General features: G+C 38.9%; 1 protein-coding gene across 1 annotated transcript in view; it reads left to right on the top strand.

The window, feature by feature from the left end:
• The window catches only part of LOC139743432 (uncharacterized), a 38884-nt gene extending 32427 nt beyond the window's left edge, over positions 1–6457 (top strand). The window contains 7 exon segments of the mRNA XM_071653916.1: positions 212–502; positions 1345–1481; positions 2276–2436; positions 2938–3024; positions 4207–4336; positions 5028–5123; positions 5544–6457. Of these exon segments, the coding sequence (XP_071510017.1) occupies positions 212–502; positions 1345–1481; positions 2276–2436; positions 2938–3024; positions 4207–4336; positions 5028–5123; positions 5544–5717 (1076 nt within the window). The 3' untranslated portion in view covers positions 5718–6457.
• The last annotated feature ends 13939 nt before the right edge of the window (positions 6458–20396 follow it).

Below are 20396 nucleotides of genomic sequence, written 5' to 3'. Positions count from 1 at the left end.
AAGAACTTCCAACCATTATTTTTAGTACAAAAGGGGAAGGTACTCTTGAGTGACAGGGGGTTTGTTTTCTTCTTTTTTTAAAACACTCAAATGTATTGCTGTAAGGTGTCATTGTTGTGATAAGTTATTCTTCAACAATGCAGAATTTCTACATGTTTGCAAAACGGATGTATGACCTTGAAGTCTTCCCTCATTCTTCTTGTTCATGCAGGCCTGTCTGCTGATGATGCATTCTTCGCTGCCATGCCAACCTTGGGGCAGCAGTCAGATCACCATGACGACAGCCCCTCCCTCCTCCTCACCCTGATGGAGCAGGAGAAGCGGCGCAACCACGGCAACACGCCGCGCCGGACGTCCAACCGGCCCCACCTCGTCTTCGAGATCTCCAGCGACGACGGCTTCGAGACGCGCGCCGAGACGCTGGAGGACGCCTGGGGCCGCGTGGTGGAGCGAGTCCGGGAGGCACGGAGCAACTCCAGGATGAAGCACCTCTCGTTTGATGGTGAGCTGTTCTGTTTGATTCCTTAACCCGTTGAGGACAGGTTGATTTGCTACAACACACATTTCCCATAAACACCTGCCAAAGTATACTCTGGACTTGTTCTTAACGGATTAACATGAATCTTTCAGGGATGTGAGAGTTTAGAGTTTCATCTGATGTCACATTTTATTCTACCCAAAACCCACTTTCAGACTCTTTAGAAGTTTAGATGCATTGAAATGTAAATGGTTTAATGCACTTCAGACTTCAGTTTCAGTTTTTTACTTCTTCTTCTTTTCTGCAAATACTCTCCTTCCCCAGATCTTCCTGCCACCTTTAGTTTATTTTGTAGGACAGACCGAATTCATCACTTTCTCATCCCCATGAAATTATCTGTTATCAGAATTTGCCCTTTACTAAAAATCCATGTCTGGCGATTTTTTTTTGTTGGTTATGTGATGCAGGGTCACATATGTTCAAGACAATTTTATCATGGAGTTGAAGTGCACTGTAACAATTCTGAGTGTCTCCAGAATCTCTTCAATAGTGTGTAGGTGTAAATGACCAACAAAGACATGAACATAGAGGTCTTTTTACCTGTTCATTCAACAATATGGAAATCTCTCCCTTGCGTTAATGAAAAAATTATATCTATTTGTCATTAAGAGGAAAGAATTCGTAAAACGTTCTTTCTAATATTTTACATTTTGCGGCGCACATAAAAGACGAGAGAAATCGGTCAAACTAAGAATAGTGACTGCAGTGGTGCATTGTGCAGTGTACGTGTGTATTGTTTGCTATGTAGAGGTACAAACTTCCCCTTGTGATGTAAAGTTTTGGTTCGGTTGATTTTTTTGTGGCAGGCGTGAACGGGATGAAGATGCTTGGAATCACGCACGAGGCCGTCATCTTTCTTCTTGAGCAGCTGTACGGGGCGAGGAACTGCCGCAACTACAAGTTCCGCTTCCACAAGCACGAGGGGGCGACGAGGAAGACGTAGGTCTACCCTTCCCAGCTCTCTCTCTCTCTCTCTCTCTCTCTCTGAGCTTTGGTTGATAATTATAATAATAATGGCTATTTATATAGCCCACTGGTCCACCTTTCAGTGCTCATGGCGCTTCATAAAAGTTGTGAAAAGTGGAAATATTTTCGATGTGGAAATTGTTTGTGCATTTCGTGGACACGAAAAAACTAGTGCAAAAATAAAAGCATAGGAATATTTCTGCTTGTAGTATGTAATAATGTTTTATCTATTTCATCACAGGGAAATAAAGGCGTGCAAAATTCATTTCAGCCACCAGAGCTTGAAAAATTACGTTAGAATTTCAACTCTTACAGTACTGCAAAAGAGAGCATTGTCTTCATATTTGGGGAATGAGGAAAGTTTGGGTGTGGTGGAGGATGGTGGTAGAAAGAAACAAAGGGAAAATTGTTATATTGGTCTTTCTATTGAGCTCATGTTGTTTTGCCCATCGTTTGCAAATATAGTAAACAGAGACACTCCCCCACACGCAAACACATGTATTTTTGTCCTTTTAATATGCTCTGTAATCAAGAGGAAATGAGGTTTGATTGTATCAGGTCGTGGCAGTGAAAGTCCTCGTCTCCCAATATGGCTGATGGTCTCCAAACTAAATGAACCCATTGTTATATAGAGGGATAAGACATTTTGTAAGCTTGTGGCATTTAGTCTTTATTAGCAAAGAAAAGGAAACTGAGAAAGATTCAGAAATCCTGTCACATTTTCACTGCTGGATCTGAGATTGGTTATCACAAACTCTTCGTGTTTTACAGGAGCCGCCGATCAATCCCCACGGCTGTGCCCGAGCCGAGGTCTTCAAACGATCCTCGACCTTTGACATCTTCAACTTCCTGGCGTCCAGCCACCGCAGCCGACCGATCTTCAGCGAGGTTGACCAGCAGGAGGAGCCCGATGTCCAGCACAAGTCATCAAGGTCAGCATTTTATTATTTCTCTCTGTTGCCCTGGTCACTACTTAAGATCATCCCGAATTGGCAACTTTGTGTAGAAATTTAAAGATGTTGTATTTTGGTTTTCATGTTCACACAAAGTTAAAGCTCAAGTAGCAGCTAGCATAAATAGCTAAGAGTTTTTCCTGAAGACAAAGTTTCCCAGCGAAATGCCATAAACTTTGTACAGTATTCATAATTTGACTGATAATCCTAAATAAATAAGTTGCTAATTTTAGACTTTGTAATCTTTGTGTTTGTTTATGCATTGCTGATTTGAAGACACTGCCATTGCTCTCTCAAGAGACTTTTCTCTTGAAACAAAAATGGAGATCATCATGCTCTTCATTGGTAGATGAGATGCATTATCCATTGTTTGTTGAGTTGAGTTTTCAACGTCTGGTAGACTGATTGGAGAGTGGACTCACACAAATTGCATCATTAAAGACTCAGACACTGTCTCTTGCATTCATTCCCCAACGACAGGAGGGCTACCAGTCTTCAGGACCTGCCCATGGCGATGCGGTTCCGCCACCTCAAGCAGACAGCCAAGGAAGCCGTTGGAGTCTACAGGTACGCTTGCCCGATGAGGCCCGACACACTGACCCCCAATGTCTGTAGCTTTTAACAGAGTACTTAGATGGGATTGAAGAATGAAGTCTCAAAATGTACCCTTTCATCAAAGAAAAAGAAAAGAAGATACATCTGTCTAGGGTCAGAAAGTTTGCAGTTTTAATGTGTGAATAAATGCTAAGTTGAACACATTCAGTCATGCTGCAATGTCCCTCAGTCTGACTTTTATACAATCCGACCTCTCCTGTGCAGACATGTTGAGACCGGTGCTCATCCGGATAAGGGATTAGGCGGGATATGGGAGACTAAATGTTTCATACACGCAGCTTGCTTACCCATTTGGTAGCTACATGTAACCTATTGCAGGTAGCATACACTGAAACTCTTTCTTCGCTATCAGGGCAAAATTTGGGGGTAGTGAAAGTCTGAATGCATGTAATTTTAGATGAAAATTAGATATGAATGTATGTTAATTATTTCGGGAATAATATGAAATTTATGTGAGTATGGGTAGGATTTTTTGGGGGGTGTTTCAGTTTGAAATCCCCCTTTTCCGGCTAATCATTAGACTGAAAAAAATAAAAATAAAAATCATGGCGAGATCGCATCCGGATAATCGAGAGATCTGGATGAAGGGAGACCGTATGGGAGAGGTCGGACTGTATTTAGAACTTTCACTCGACTGTTCAGATGTGGTCTATCATGCACCTGCAGTGACATATCCCTCTTGATATTAGAAATATGCCTGTACTCTGCAACTTCTGCTTACATATCATTTTTTGTTGCTGTTTGTTGAAGATGGCACTTTTGTCGCTTGATTACATGCCATTTTCTCCACAGTAATACTTCTTGCAGCCTAACCTTCATTTGCTGTAAAATGTGATGCCTCCATGAAAATTTTGAACAAATGGATAGGCAAGAAAATTTCACTCTGAAAATCTGGTTTATTATACTCAAAACTTTGTGTAGTGAGCAAAACTAAGTGTTGATTAACACACTGACATAGGAAATAAGAACAACTAGAAAGTGAAAATAAGGAAAGTGAACAGTGTTCTTTGTAACTGATCAAAAGTGTGGTATCAAGATTCAGTTTTTGGTATGAGTTGCATTTGGTGGAAGGTCTAAAACAGTCATTGTAGAAGCTTGAAAGAACTGAAAACAACAAAATTCTCTTGTCTCCAGATCTGGAATTCATGGGCGTGGCCTGTTCTGCCGCCGCCCCATCGAGGCCGGTGAGATGGTCATCGAATACAGCGGGACGGTCATCCGGTCTATCCTCACAGACAAGAGAGAAAAGTACTATGAAAGCAAGGTGAGTGGTTCTTCCCCCTTTAATCCTTTCAGGACTAGTACTTTCAAACCATGCTGACTTCCTTTGCAGTGCAGTTTTCATGATAATGTGAGAGTTACCTCTCTTTCACAGCCTGCCTCACTGACTGATACAACTGTCTATATCCATTAGGTCCCTTCATACAAATGTGAGATATGATGTAGTCCCACATATTTAATTTCATGTTGGGGTTTAGGTGATTAACTCATATTTGATATAATGTCAGAACTTGTAACTTTTACATTTCTTATTGTATTGTTTTTTTGATGGCAAAGAGTGGATTGGGGTCCTCTTTTTATTGCCAAAGAAAAGAAAGAGAGAAAAATATCAAAATAAAGATCTCAAAGTGCATGCATTTTTACTATATTGAGAAAAAATATTGAATGTAATCACCATTCCATAGATTCATGCACGTACATGTAGTTCATTCAGACAAGAAAGGTTGAATGTATTGCAGTTGGATTATTACGTGTCAACCCATAAATGTGGCTCAAATGATTTGGAGGAGCACAGCCACGTCTTATTCTGCCAAGTGGCTTCTCTTTACAATTACACCTTAAAGTAAATTTTTCATGCAATTTCATCCACATGTATGGAGTAATTCCTGCACTTATAATACCCTCAATTTCACCGGTAAGGAAGAGAATATTTTACACTCTCTCGCTTCCACCAGGGTATTGGCTGCTACATGTTCCGCATCGACGACTACGACGTGGTGGACGCCACGACCCATGGCAACGCAGCTCGCTTCATCAACCACTCCTGCGAGGTATGCTCTCATGTGCTTTCTGTGTTGCCATGGCAACCATCTCTGTATCAGTTTAAGGGAGAAACATTTTTAAAAAGAACAATGTTTGCTTAGATTTTTGTTTCATCTTGGAACAGCATGAGTGGAAGAGATTGGGTAGTCTAAAGCAGATTAGGCACATCTCTTGATGACATAAATGATACAATTCAAAACGACACATATCATATTTCTTCAGTTGTTGTCAATTATCACAATGTACAATGTGTTATCCTATAGATGTGATGCACTTGTTTGAAAATTATCTGTGAAGCAGTTCGTTGACTGCATGAAGACATAAGAAAATTCTTAACAATTATTATCCTCCTCCTCCCGCTCCTCCTCCTCCCGCTCCTCCTCCTCCTCCTCCTCCTCCCCCCCCCCCCCCCCCCACCACCCCTTCAGCCCAACTGCTTCTCCCGGGTGATCGAGGTCGGCGGCCAGAAGCACATCATCATCTTTGCCAGCCGGCGCATCACCGTGGGGGAGGAGCTGACCTACGACTACAAGTTCCCCATCGAGGAGGTCAAGATCCCCTGCAACTGTGGCTCCAGGCGATGCAGGAAGTACCTCAACTGAGACGACGATCCGGGTGTGTCCCCGTCCTCCAGAAGCAGCAACGAGGAAGACTCTGGGTGTCAATTCCTTGAGGCATTTTATTCCTCGGGCAAGTCCCCCTAAATGGGGAATAAGCCCAATAAAGGGCTTCGGAGAGGAGGAACAGCTTGGGACAGGTTATGGACTTAATGATGCTCATGTGGAGATGTGTGTTGCAGTTTCTTTTATCTTGAAATATGCTGGACTCTGAGTCTTAGAGGAGTGTGAGGAAATTTGCAATACAACAAAACTAGCAAAGAGGGCAGGAGATATGTCAGTGTGACTGTAGGGCAACGGAGGATAGTCAGATGGGTTCCAGCCTCGTTGATACCGAACCACAAGTTGATCCCTGATCTGCTGTGTGATGCGTAGCTCAAGAAATGTCAAAGGGGGCCCCTCCATTAGCTTCCCACCACTCTTCCCCCTCCTCCAATAAGTACAAAAGCAAAAGGAAAACACACTCTCCGACGAATGTTGTAAGTCCACTGAGGTTGAGCCGCCTACTTACAATCGGCGTATCCAGAAATATGACTGATCTATGTATGTTACATTCCTGCAGTTGAAATGTAGTCATGATGTGCCTTATAAATCCCATGTTATATTTCTGGGAAACGATGCCAAAATCATTGGAAATTTACCCTTTTGATTGGATACTGGGCTCTACAAGACACTTGATTACCCCAATGAAGTTGTTAAGGCATTCTGGACAAGTTAGAGGGAGGGAAAAAGAAAAAATTTTCTGAACTGTACAAAAAAAAAAATCCAAAACTAATCGAAGAAAATGGAGGGGGAATCCTAAGATGTGTCCACATTTATTAAAAAAGCAAAACAAAAAAGATTGTCTGTGATGTTTACCCTATCCCCAATAAACATCTTATATGACGGAAATGAGAAAGATGGTGGAGACATTACTGTATACTGCCTTTTTGAGGGTGTGAGCATTGGTGAGAACAGCCACGATTAGAATGACGCTGGACAAGCCTGTGATCAAACATTTCCAGTCTTAACAGTATACTGTAAAAATTGACATTTTCGCGTTGTGGAAATTTTTGCGCATTTTGCCTGACAAAAAACCAGTGCCAAAATATTTTTGGACACCGTATGTTCCATTAATAAAAAATCTTGATTCTGAGGAATTAAAACCACACGAAATTCACCTCACCCAGCCGAGCTTGAAAAAAATTACTCGCGCGAAAATAACCACTTTTACAGTATCCTATTGCTGGAAGCCAGAAGTGATATTCTGTTTTCTGCATGTAGGCCACCATGCAAGAGGAGTGTGCAGGTAGCTCGACTTTTCAATTGACTGCCAGAATGTTGACTTTGAGCTTTAAATGAAATCAGCGTATGATGCAAAAAAATTGTTACAAAGATGAAAACAGAACTACAGTGTACATCTGTCAAAATACACTTGTGTAAACCTCTGATATGAAAGTATTGTCATTATGAAGAATGAATCATCGACCTGCTTCCATATTTTTCGTTTTCCAACACCTCAGAGCCTAACACACTGAACACTCCCAACTCTCATTAATCTCTGATAATACCAGTAAGAGTTGATCCACATACTAGTAACCCATGTCCAACAATCTGTTTTTAACCCTCTGCATGCTTTGCCTGCTGATTGGCACAGAAAACCCCATAGCATTGTACACACTGTCCAAAGTCCCTGGCAGGGAAAGGGTTATGATGCCAGTAAACCCAGTCAAGCTACCATCAAAAATTTCCATCCTAGATGTCAGTCGAGAGAAGCTGTCCGTTTTCTTTTCTTACATCAATACATGTTTCTCCACTCGGTGTTTGCGTGTGTGTGTGTGCAGAAAATAATTCCTCTCTGTTTGATTGCTTGAGTTGACTTTCCGTGACCTCAAAAATCCCCTCCGCAACACTTTCTTGTGTACACTGTGGAGTGGCTGTGACCATTTCTGACAGACTTCCCATAAAGGACGAGAGATTTGCTCACTTGGAAATGAATAATGTGGTCAAACCGGAACTACATGTATTTTGTCGGTCACGATTGAAGTTTTTGTGATTCTCCACCTACATGTAGAAGAGAAGCCCTTTTCACTGCTAAGATCAACTGTGTGTAATGAGAATATAGTATAGTTCTCTCGTCAGATGCCATGGCAATAAGATATTAGTGCTAAAAAAGGCAAGAATGACTGATTGACATTGTACCTATACCATGCTAGTACTATGTGCTAAACAGCCGCTACCTCATATTTTGAGATATGTCTTTGTTTCTTGTTTTCGGTTTTTCCTCCGTTTGTGTGTACAATGTTTTGTTTTTGTGTGTCTACAAGAGCAGCTATTTCATATGTTTTATCATTACAATGAAATAGAAATTTAGAAATATTTATAGAGTCAAAAAGAGTTGGAGGATGTTTTTTATGTACAAGTGCTTACTGCTGCAGTATGATCTTCGTGTTAGAAGAAACTGCTTTAAAAAGCGATATGTGTCATATATTTGCCATACATGTAGATGACATGCAATGCATGATGGGAAATTATAACTGATGTCATGTAGGGTCACAAGGTCATTGGAACCACTGCATTCTGCTCCGCTTGGAAGTGTAGCTGGGAGACGCTTCTTACGAATAAGTCTTCTTGCCATCGAATCGGGTCTTTGAGTTGGTGGCACATCAAAATGTCCATCTTTTCTGGTGTAACCGCTGTGAAAAAGTGGTATGTCACAACGTCGGTTCAGAAAGATACAGGTGCTGATGGCGTACGGTTAGTGTAGCCTTAATGCCTTTATCTTTCTCAATCGACGACAAGTAATCTAATCTGAAAGAGTGTGAAGTCAGTGAAGCTTTCAGAGAGAAATCTGAGTCGATACTCGACATATTTGTTGGTGTTTTTTAGTTGAAATGGTGATAACTGTCATGTTGCTGTAGTTTGCTGTGGTCACTGAAAAATATTACCTGTTTGTATTTTCTTTTCCCCATTTTTCCTTGCGTTTTCTTTCATGTTGTAAATTTTTCGTTTGTATATTAAGCAATTAATGCAACTTGGCTAGGTTTCGAGTGGAACAAGTATTTTTTGTGCTACTGTGTATAGCATACTTGCGACATTCCACACTATTCCACTGTCTTTAGAGCATGGATTTTACCGTAAGCGATATTTTACATTTCTGTCTCAAACCCAAAGCCTCCTTTTCTACTTTGTTGCAAAGCAAGTCCAAATGTCAAAATACGAGTACGAGTACATTTGTTCAGACAAGAGATTGTGAATATTTATTTTTGAGACGACACGACGCATTGTTTGATGTGAAGTAGCACACGACATTGTGGCCACCACCACTACCACCAAAAACAAAAAAAGTGTTTTCAAAACCTATTGTATATTACTCCTCACAGTTCTGTCTAAAAAAAAAGAAGATAATAATAAAACTTTCATTGGAAGAACAAGATTCTTCGCGGGGAGTGCAATATGATGAGAGGTCATGAGAGTTTGACCCATTTTGTCTGGATCATCTATGCTTGCGAAAGAAAAGGGGGGGGGTGGGGGATGTTCTTTCATGGAACAGAAGAGTAATATTTTTCATGTTCATACTGCGTGAGCAACTGACTTCTCATCTTGGACTTCTGATCCGTTTGAAAAATTTGATGTTGAGAGGTACTACTTTTTCTGATTATTACTAATTATTACTACTAATTTCTGAGAGAATAGACTGTTAAATTTGTTATCTCTCTTTAAAGTGTAGGAGCAGAAGTGATAACAATATTGATGAAACTTTGGACAGGAATAAAAAACAGGGAACAGGTGACTCTCTTTTAGCATGGTATGGTAATCATCACGTCATACATGATGCAGCTCATATAGCCAAAACATCAATGTTGGCATAGCAGTCTCATTCTACCTGAAACTTAACTTTCTCCTCACAATCAGTCTGATCAGTAGGTCCATTATATGGGCGCCTTTAAATATTCTTTACAGACAAATGGCGCTGCATGAATGTTTTCATCATCATCTTCATCATCATCATGAAAGATATTTACTCTCATGTAATACATACCCTAGTAATTAACATTTGTGAGGAAATAGTTTAATAGATATATGAATAGTGCCTTGAGTGATTCGTGTTGTGTTAAAAAAGACAAAAACATGAAGTATTTGTATACATATGGTAGCTGTAAATCCCAAATGGGGATCGAAGTCAGTGTCTCCACTTTGTGCGTCCTTGTCTTGATGTCCCATAAGCTACAATCAGCGACTTAAATTTTAATTCATTATGAATGATCTGTTTTTGCGTGTCCAGAATCGTCAAAATTAGGCTAAGCAGGAGTAATCATTGTATTATCTCTCTGACGTACAATGTATGTAGTGAAGATTTAAATTGATTCGTCACATTTTGTAGTTATTAATTCATCAAGATTCTGAATGCAACATCAACAGAATTATGTATTCAACAAGAATGCAAATAAACAAGCCTTGAAAGGGTATTCAGCAACTTCAGTAGTGAATTATCTATCTTTATGGCAGAAGGGTTGGGGCTGATATGGCAGTATAATCAAATTTGGGTATGAATAATTCAACTTTGGTAGGGTAATATCAATACATGCAGTATTACATAATCTCTTAGACATGTTCCTTTTCATATTCTTTGATTGTAGGTAAAGTTGATCGGTTAACAGAACCAATATATTTCCCATGTTCCTTTCAGACTTATAAAGTGCAGATTTCGGTGCAGTTTTAAGTTGGAGCATTTTTTAAAAAACTTAATACATTTGTACTTGTTTATGCCATAATCAAAGATAGGATTTGTATTCAGTAGGCCTCGGGGAATCTGAAGTCAAAGAGAGAATAACGGGGAGAGTTGAAGATAATGATTGGCAGACGAGTTGGTCTTGCCGTTCTCTCAACTCTCAAAGTGAATGTGCCAAACGAGACCACAGATACTGTGGTCACTTGTTCTTGTTTTGTTGTTTTTTTTTTGTGCATGTGCTTGTTTGTTTGGGTGTTTTTCGCTTTTCTCCAATCCCAGTTGCTCACTCTGGGACATTTTATGCGTGGTTGTTTGTGTGAAGAGTATAGAAGCAATATTCTCCGTTGCATGTGTAAGTTTTATAGTGTGTTTTTGTTTTGTTGTTGCTTTTTAATGACCAGTGTGAAACGTGACTGACAATACCCACGTGTGATGATAGTCTTGTTTCAGGATCCCTCATATTTATTTAGCAACGGAGACAAGAGTGTCTCCTCACCGAAGATGGACATGATGGGCTGTACTAGGCCACATTGCAAGTAATCTTGCACATAACCAAGGCAGTTCTTGTTGCGAGTTGGTACAATGCAATCAGCAGTGGCAGAAGAATGATCATGTTTACAGTGTACTCAATAACTGGTGGACCCTCACCTTGGTCATGTGACCATGTCTCATGGCTAGTGTGTTGTTTAATGATACAGTGTGGATGGAGGCAGGCATCTTTCTCATTTTAATTATTCTCGTATGTGATTTTCATTTTTCATAATTCGAAGAGGAGGTTACTGTATACTGTACATGCACCATTCAAAGCCCTTAAGTAGCTATTCTAAGACACACATAGACATTACAAGCTTCCCTTTCGGTATGCTGGGTGTCAAAGAATTGTGGCCATACTTGGAAGTTTTTTCTTAGAGTCCATGTGTTGAATATGCTTGCCTTTTGTCATGTAGAAAATGGCAGCTCCATCTTTCATACCCAGACCAAAGGGGAGTGTCGTCTGAAATCAGAGTTGTACATGAAGCATGATAATCTGTGTTCCTCTCCAATAAAATCCTCAAAAGTCTTCTCATCTCGTCACAAAAGCCATCCACTTAGTTCGTCCTAAAGTTTGAGAAAATTGTGTAAAGAGAGACTGTTCCATCTCAATCCCTTCCCACCTCCGCCCCCCCCCCCCCCCCTTCGCTGGTGGCAGTATTGATGAATTCAGACCAGTAGTGTACACACTGCACTCCTTAAGTTTTGCAAACACATACTTAATCTAATTTTGGTGTGCTGCTGGGAGCACTTATTTTATCTTTCTTTTATAAAGACTGGACGCTTTTCGTTCTTGGTGGTCAGTTTGTAAGATGACACACGTGAGTTTCGATCTGTGGCACTTTATGCCATGTGAAAAGAGCCCTCTATTTTTGAAGAAGTCCATGTTCAATTATCTCTCTGATGTGCATAAAGCTAAATGGGGGAAGTACTTTGTATATCCTGTTGATGTTTTTTAAAAAGAAAGAAATGTAGTTAGTAACATTTTTTGAGCCTTTCATCAGATGCTGTGTTGTTCTGTAATCTTTCCATGGTATTGATCTGAAAAAAATCGAATAATGGTGTTTCAGTAGAGGAGAATGAATTGATTGAATAAATCTGTCTGTATTGAGAAGTGATTATATAAAATACTGCATTTTGCAGATATTTTTTCAACATTTCAATTTTTAAACTCGGAAAGATATTTGACGGTAGGCTGTTCACGTTTATGAATTGTTGACTCTGTACAGTATTCAAGCGTTATAATCCTGAATTACTTGTGACCAAAGATGGTGATTTTTTTGAGCCTACAGGGCTGAATATTTTTTCATTCATACCCTTTCTTGTTTTTTTCCCACTCACAGCTGTTAGAAAAGCACAAACCTAAAGTCCTACTTTATCCCGAGTAGCCGTTGATGCTCTTATTCAGTATTCGTGTCGAGAGAGTGTCTGTAGCTGAGAGTAGAAGCCCATATTGATATCCTATTCTTGTTACTAAGTCTTTGAATGACCATGTTTGTGTCTGCTTTTGTACTCCGTAGCCATCTAAATGCGTTTTTTTTTTAGAATGACTTTATATTTTATTGTACAGTGAGATGAGAAATGCGGAGAAATCTGTGTATTGAGACTATCATCTCGCACATTTCGTAATCTTATTTATTCATATTCAGGAGAGAATTACGACGGTTTGATGATGAATGTTTTGACGGGAAAAAAAGTAATAAAATGTTGAATGTATATTTGCTATGTTTTCTTCACCTTGTTTGATTTTTCTGCCACTTTAGTTCCAGCATGGTGTAAGAAGCAGTGTTGATGGATGTATGCAGAAAAAAAACACACACACACATGTACGCGTCTATGGTGGAAACCGAGGACCTGTTTTACCCATAAGAATTTTACCACATAACCGAAGACCTGTGTGTAAGTAGGACTCTTGTCAACCGAGGACTCATTTGTATATTACCATGCGACCGAGGACTTATTACAGTAATGTTATAATCGAGGACCTACAAACATGTACCCCTACACCTTTGTAAATGCCAAAGCAGACCGTCTGGAATGGTCTGCAAACCGAGGACGTCCTCGGTTGTTTTCTGTGTCCTCGGTTTAAATGTAAAGTTCGTGTGTATGTCCTCGTTTTCCACCATGGGTAAGTGCACACACACACACACACACAAGAATATTAACAGAGTGGGACTTGCAAACTTAATACATACTTGTACATACCTCACTATAATGGGTTCCACTGTAGCAATGAAGTACATACAGTGCACTCCCGTTATAACGAACACGGTTATAACGAAATTTCATTATAACAAAGTAAAACTTCTGGTCCCAAAATTATCTCCATTGAAGTCTATGGTACAAAATTCGCTTATAACGAACACGGTTATAGCAAAATTTTCGTTATAACGAAATCTTTTCTGAGCACCACTGACAAAGAAAAACAAAAGAAATGTGCTCCGTTATAACGAAATGCGAATCGCTTCCGAAAATATGTAGCAGAACAAGCATTTATAGCGTCTATGCATGGGTGAACGCTTCACATCACTGTGTACTTGTTCGCTCCTTGTGTCCTGCACAGTTCCCGAGGGGGACTTGCATTATTGTAATACAATAATCTGAAATTAAACATGGTTCATTTTATTGTTCCGAAGGTACGTTATTGCAAAACACCACAGATTCTTATACATGTACACCTAAATGTCTGTTGGTTCGGAAATGAAATAAGGTTTGTTATTACGAATATTTTGGCGTTATTCAAACAGTTCGTTATTTCTAAAGTTTGTTAAACCGACAATGAGATATGGTTCTTATTACGACGGTTCATTAGTCAGAAAATGATAGGAATTCTAAACTTTCGTTAATCGGAACGTTACAAAAAAAAGTTTCGTTAAATCCAAAGGTGAAAAAGGTGTGTCCACTAACAAAACTTGGGAATTGCAAACTTCATAATTGTCTTAAGATAACTCAACCTTTGAAATAACTAACCTTTCTCATTTTTGATTTACAAACCTTCTTCGGAATAACAAACCTTATTTCATTGTCGGATTAAAAAACCTTCGGAACAGTGAACCTTTCTCATTTTTTCATTTACAAACCTTCGGAATGACGATACTCATTTCCTCTTCCGATCAACGAGCCTTCGGAAAACGAACAACATATTCATATCTAAATTATGAACTTTCGGAATAACGAATCGTTGGAAGAGCGAAGCTTCAAAATAATGAACAAACCTTCGGATTCCCGGGAATGGCGAAACTTTGGAACAAAGAGTCTTTCGGAGTGACGAACTTTAGTAAAAAATGAATCTTTGGAATAGCAAACTGTAACGGAATCCTAAACCATCATTTTCTATACGACTTATTGTGTGACAACAAACAACTTTATGCTCTCTTTTAAATGTAATATTCAAACGAAATTAAAAAGGTACCATCCCATTTCACATAGCTTTCCAGTGTATGACGAGTATTCATCAAACAGAATATGACATATGCGTGGTTTCCTTTTTTTTGTTATATATTGTACTTCGTATTTGTTCGGTTACAACAAAATTTCGTGATAACGAAAGAAATCGGCCGGCAGAGATGTCAAGTTCAAAAAAATTTTATGAGTGAATGAGATTTTCATGACTCGGCATCTCGGCAAGCGAATGTGCGCGCGAGCGAGGGTGTGGGAGGGGTTTTTCCCCCCTGTGGCCTCCCACGGTAGGGAGCTTTTTCAATTTTTAGCTCTTAATGATGTGACCAGGTGCATACTTACGTGACTATTTTCTACTTATTTTGAAAGACAAAAGGAAAATATACCTTCAATTTCAACTATCATTTTAATCTTTTGACCTATGCTCATTATTTTAGGCCCAAGTTGCAGACTTCGCCCGATGCGTGAGAAAAATGGGTGTCATGCGTGAGATCGTGAGATGGCCCCTAAATGCTTGAGTCTCACGCAGAATGCGTGAGACTTGGTAGCTCTGGGCCCGTCCCGAGCATTTCGTTATAACGGGAGTGCACTGTACATGTATGTCACATCATCAAACAGATTTTACTTGCACACACACACAAAAAGACTGAGACTAGTCTTTCACTTCCATAGTGCGTAGTTTTAATAAAATGTTCTACTCCTGTCAAATAGCACATTACAAAATGTTGCTTTGAGTGTTTCTGTTTTTTTTTTTTTTTTTTTCTGTCACTGTACTGAGTCTTACAGTGGTATTTGCAATACATGGTCATAAACTTCCACATGTATTTCCAAATCACCAACATTTCAAAAATCAAGGTACATGAAATCTATCAAGGCACAAAGATGCATTAAGATGACCAAATCCCATGCGTACTATAAAGATATTGGAATGTTGATAATCACCTTGCAAATTTGCAATATTGTCCCCTCTATATTACCATGGAGCTACTAAGCTCCATGGTAATACTGTATGCACTTTATATTACATGAGCATAATGTACAGCACATGTGCTGACTTTGAAGAAAATTCCACAAGTGGCTGAATGCACAATTGGGAAACGCAAAGATGGAATAAGAAATTATAATCATCCCTTTTCAAGAGACGAGTGATAGCAATTTCTCACCTTGAAGGTGATACAACCGTAATTGTACGTATTGCACCAGGTTAAGGGAGACTGTAATTTGTCACTTGTTTGCCATTTTACAATGATATCACTCACGGTGGGATCCCACCTCTGAAAGTCTTGCTAATACATGTATTTACCTGGGATTTTTTTTTTTCTGTGTGTGTGTGTGTGTGTGTGTGTGTGTGTGTGTGTGTGTGTGTGTGTGTGTGTGTCTGTGTGTGTGTCTGTGCAACAGATGCAGATTCCAAAATAACTATTACGTGCATGCATTGTACATGCATATACCGTACATGTACATGTACATGTAGGCACAATCAGGCATACAGAACATGTACATCCTACACCATTGTATGTACAGGTATACAGTACATGTACATTACCCTACACCAGTGTACACATAGTATACATGTACTTGTACATCCTGTGGAACATCTTACAGGGTTATACAATGTGTAGCCCTTCTTCGCACTTTACACATATTGAAATGTGCAATGCACTGAAGACAGTTTCAAGATCGAGACATCTTCACATCAAAATATATTGCATGGCTCTGAAAGACAACTACCTTTCTACACTACAATACAATGTCAGCTTCAAGGCATCTGCTCATGGATGTCATTTACACGACTTCTGGTATTGCATGGTCTTCACAAAGGCAAAACATGTTAACACTTTCAAACTTGAGGCAAAAAGACTATCTCTGCTGGCAACTGGTAGCTGAATTAACCGTCTAAGGCACATCATTTCAAAATACCACTGGTATTGTATGCGAACATATCGCCAGTGGAAACTTCCAGAATATAAGTTGTGACAAATGCTACAAAAAATAGCCATGGGTAGCATACTTGCCTACATTTTCACTTGAGAAAGTGGCAGTAGAATCCAGGCTGCCTACGAGAGCAGTGCTAGCTTGAAATCTCTCAAAAGCGGTAGAGTTTGGCAAGTATGCAGTAGGCTGAGCTAAAAGCAATTTAACACTTGGTTGTTTAAAAATGAAAAACCTGAAGGAAACGTACAGTATTTAGTGGGTGCAGTATACCATTGGATTACAAAGAGGGGCTGCTGTCTCTTCCACATTTAATTCATTTTATGTCACACTTGACTGACATTGAAAGCTGGAATCACATGCAGGTGTAACAAATCGACGGAAGACTTACTAGCTAGAACAAGAGTTAATTATTCCTGAAATACATACAGCCAAAACTGCCCTCCACCACACATACACACAAACCAGTAAACAGAAGACATTGTGGCCTAAAAAACTCTATTAGCATTGGATAGTTTATACATGGATTCCATGTTTCCAAGTTCCTTGAGTGACTGTTGATGAATAATGGCCTCTCATCACTACTTAAGGCTAACAGTAGTTTGATGATAGAAGATGATAGAATATTTTCTGTGAGCCTGATGCTTACATAATATGCTATCTACTTTGTAATTTCTTGAGGGATTACGTTGACAGAGAGAGACGCATTGACGCATCTGCAGAATCCCAAATTCGTTGACAGCGCATTTGCTCTGAAGCACAGCTTTGAATGCTCTGTTTTCCCCCTGAAAATATTGGCGCGATCCTTAAGTTTAGGATAGCGCTCTCTTGATCTTTTCAAACATAAAGTCTCTCAGTCAAAGTGCAAGTCACTTTTGAGTCTTTTCTCTCACTTATCTTTAACTGAATTTGAATGACAGGTATGGAGGTGAGCACGGCTGCCTCTCCTGTAGGGCCTACCTGGCCCAGCTTCTGGTACCGGCACAGTCAAGATTCCGTTGGATACACATGCAAGCAGCAAGGCTGCCATTGCAACAAAAACCATTATGCATATATCCCAAGCAAATTCTAGGTAGAGTGAAACAAGAATGAAATCAATGGGCTATTAAAGTTTGTAAAAAGCTATAAATACCTCTATGGCATACTGGTTGGGAACATGCTAATATTGGCAACATCAAAGGCATGAAATGGAATATATATGCACAATGTATATAAAGTGTATAAAACCATTTGGGTCAGTAACAAATCTATTCACACAATGAATTCATTTTCATAAAAACTTCAGACTTAGACCATGCACTGTGCAGTGTGTGATCCCCCCCCCCCCCCTCCTCAAAAAGAAGAAAGAAAAAAAAAAAGAGCTTGCATGAGCTGATCGACCCAGGTCTGTCTAAGACCTGGTCTGTCTAAGACCTACCCCCATAAGATTTCCTGACCTTGCAATAGATGGTAAATGCAACATACTTTGTACCTGTACATTGTACATGTATGTTTGGAGTGCATTGCACTTTAATAATAACTAGAGAAGCACTCTGAGAGCGCAGACCTCCGCTATAAAGCACGATATTTCCACCGCTAATCTTGATCTATACTTCCATAGAGATCAGTGATTTCCATTCATACACCCATGCTGAAAATTGCCCACTTTCCCCAATATAGAAGCCTTTTGTTTACGTCATCAACTTCCAGCTGCGTGGAGCCTCGCCCGAGCAGAGACCGTGCTGTAGTGTGCGTATGCAAACTTCAAATACGCAAAGCTTGAACTTCCCAAGTTCATTGACCTTATCTGCCAAAAGATCAAAATCCTTCAAAAATCCACAAAAATTCCCGGATCACTACAAAAATTTCATCATCTGTTCCTTGTGTTATTATCAATGTTTCCTGCAAGGTTTATTCAAATCCGTTCACAATTTTTTGCGTTATTTTGCAAACAGACAAACATACAAACAAACAAACGCCAATGAAAACGTAACCTCCATCCTTGGTGGAGGTATAATAACACTATAAATAATGAGGATGATGAAGATGATGATGAAATGATGATAATAATGATACCAATAATAATAATAAAAGAGGAACTGCATGCAATGAAGTCACACATTTAGACTCGGTAAGGCTTCTTAGTTGACATATTCATAGATTTCAATACATTATAAAATATTTGACGCCTACATGCATGTAATATGTACTATAGAAAAAAAATGGAAGTATACAGAATTCCGGTGTTTTATAAAATACATCTAACTATAAAAAATCTCAAAATCCCACTACATGCACACACTATAGTGAAAACTTCACCATACAATGAAAGACAAAGAAAAGATATTTCATCAGAGAGCTTACAAAAGTTCATATATTCAGAATTATATATATTTTCACAGCACTCTATAGCAAGTTAGTGTGCATCAAGCCACTGAGTTGTCTGATGAAAATATCTTCTAACGGGAAGACATGGAAAGATCTGCTTGGCAAGGTATCCTTTTTCAAGAAGATTTAAAAAATACATTAAAATAGATACTATCTTATCAATTTAATCAGTACTTAATAGATATCATAGACACTAATACCATACTACTTTTTTGTGTTCCTCTTTATGAACATCATACATTTGTAGCATCATTATTTTTTTTTTTTTTGTTCGGTTGACTTTAAAGTCAGTACAACTCTAAATTGGCAACATCCTGAGCAAGAATTGCAATTAATAATTAACATGATACAAGTCTAGCTTTCTAATTACATGTGGCCTCATCACCATTCTGCCTTACTAACCCATTGAGGATGAGCTAATTTTGCTATAACAGCTATATTTCTCATAGACACCCGCCCATTGTAAGTATAGTCGGATCTTGTCTTCAACGCATTAAAGGGATGGTACAGTATTGGTGGAGATGAGAATTGGGCTTTTAACTCTTTGCGAGATAACAAGAAAACACTTATGAAATATTACAGAGCATACCATTTTAAGAGGAATTCATAGCTATTTGATGAAAATCGGGTTTGGAATGACTGAAACATCCAAAAACAAAGTAAAACAAAACGATCGTAAAAAAGTGTGGGTCCCACACTTTATTAGAATCGCTCTGTTTTGGATATCTCGGCCATTTCAAAACCAATTTTCATCAAATAAACATTGAATTCCTCATGGAATTACATGCTCTTTCATATTTCATAAGAGGTTTCTCATTATCTCACCAAAAAATGTTAGAAACCTGAAATTAGGTCTCAACCAAAACTGTATGATCCCTTTAAAGTGACAGATACTGATGCCAAGAACTCTGCCAGAGGTGATCGGATAAAAACAAAATAAGTTATCAAATTTCTCTCTTTTATCTTGCCCAACTCTTGTTCAAATTTTAAAGCCTAAGATTGTACCGAAGTCAGAATTCATCTTGGCTTTAGGCGACACAGTACAATGGTGTTTCAAACGGCCCATCATATGCTCACATGCCCATCAAACCAATTCTATCCTGCACACATGACTATTGGTACATTTAAAATTCAAAAGCCCATGATTATCACAAAAGTACTTTAATTATTCAACTGGTAGTCGGCATTTCACATACTGTTTGTCTTGTAGGTTAAATTTCTACATGTAAAGTGAGACATATCATTTGAAATTGGAAAATATTACGACTAGAGCTGTTTATTAACACCAAATGTCAGGAAACTTGCTCTGTGACTTATCAAGGTTTAATGTATGGTGATGGATCATATAAGATTATATAAGATTATTGCTAGACAAGGACACTGCAACATGTCTGTATGACCTTAAGTAGCGAAATATCTCTATAAATATTATGTACATAGTTGCATGGAATGTTGATGCTGAAATACTTCTAATTTTGTCATGATGAATATACACATCCCCCTCCCCCCCAAAAAAACAAAAACAAAACAAAACAAAACAAAACAAAAGAATTATAAATGAAAAACATTTTTTCTTGATTTGTATTTCTGGTCAAGTCAAGCAACAAATGGCACAAACACCAATTTCGAATATCAAACATTTGTGTTTCAGCTATAAATTTAACAATGTAATCATCCGAAGTGCATTCATCACAGGGAGGCACTTTAAGATCTTTCCATCGTTG

The sequence above is a fragment of the Diadema antillarum genome, unplaced genomic scaffold (genome assembly GCF_040938485.1).
Source record: "Diadema antillarum isolate AM-2024a unplaced genomic scaffold, OU_Dant_1.0 seq00001081_RagTag, whole genome shotgun sequence".
Classification (NCBI taxonomy): domain Eukaryota; kingdom Metazoa; phylum Echinodermata; class Echinoidea; order Diadematoida; family Diadematidae; genus Diadema; species Diadema antillarum.
The sequence above is the reverse complement of the archived record's forward strand: the minus strand, read 5'-3'. Positions and strand labels throughout refer to the sequence as shown.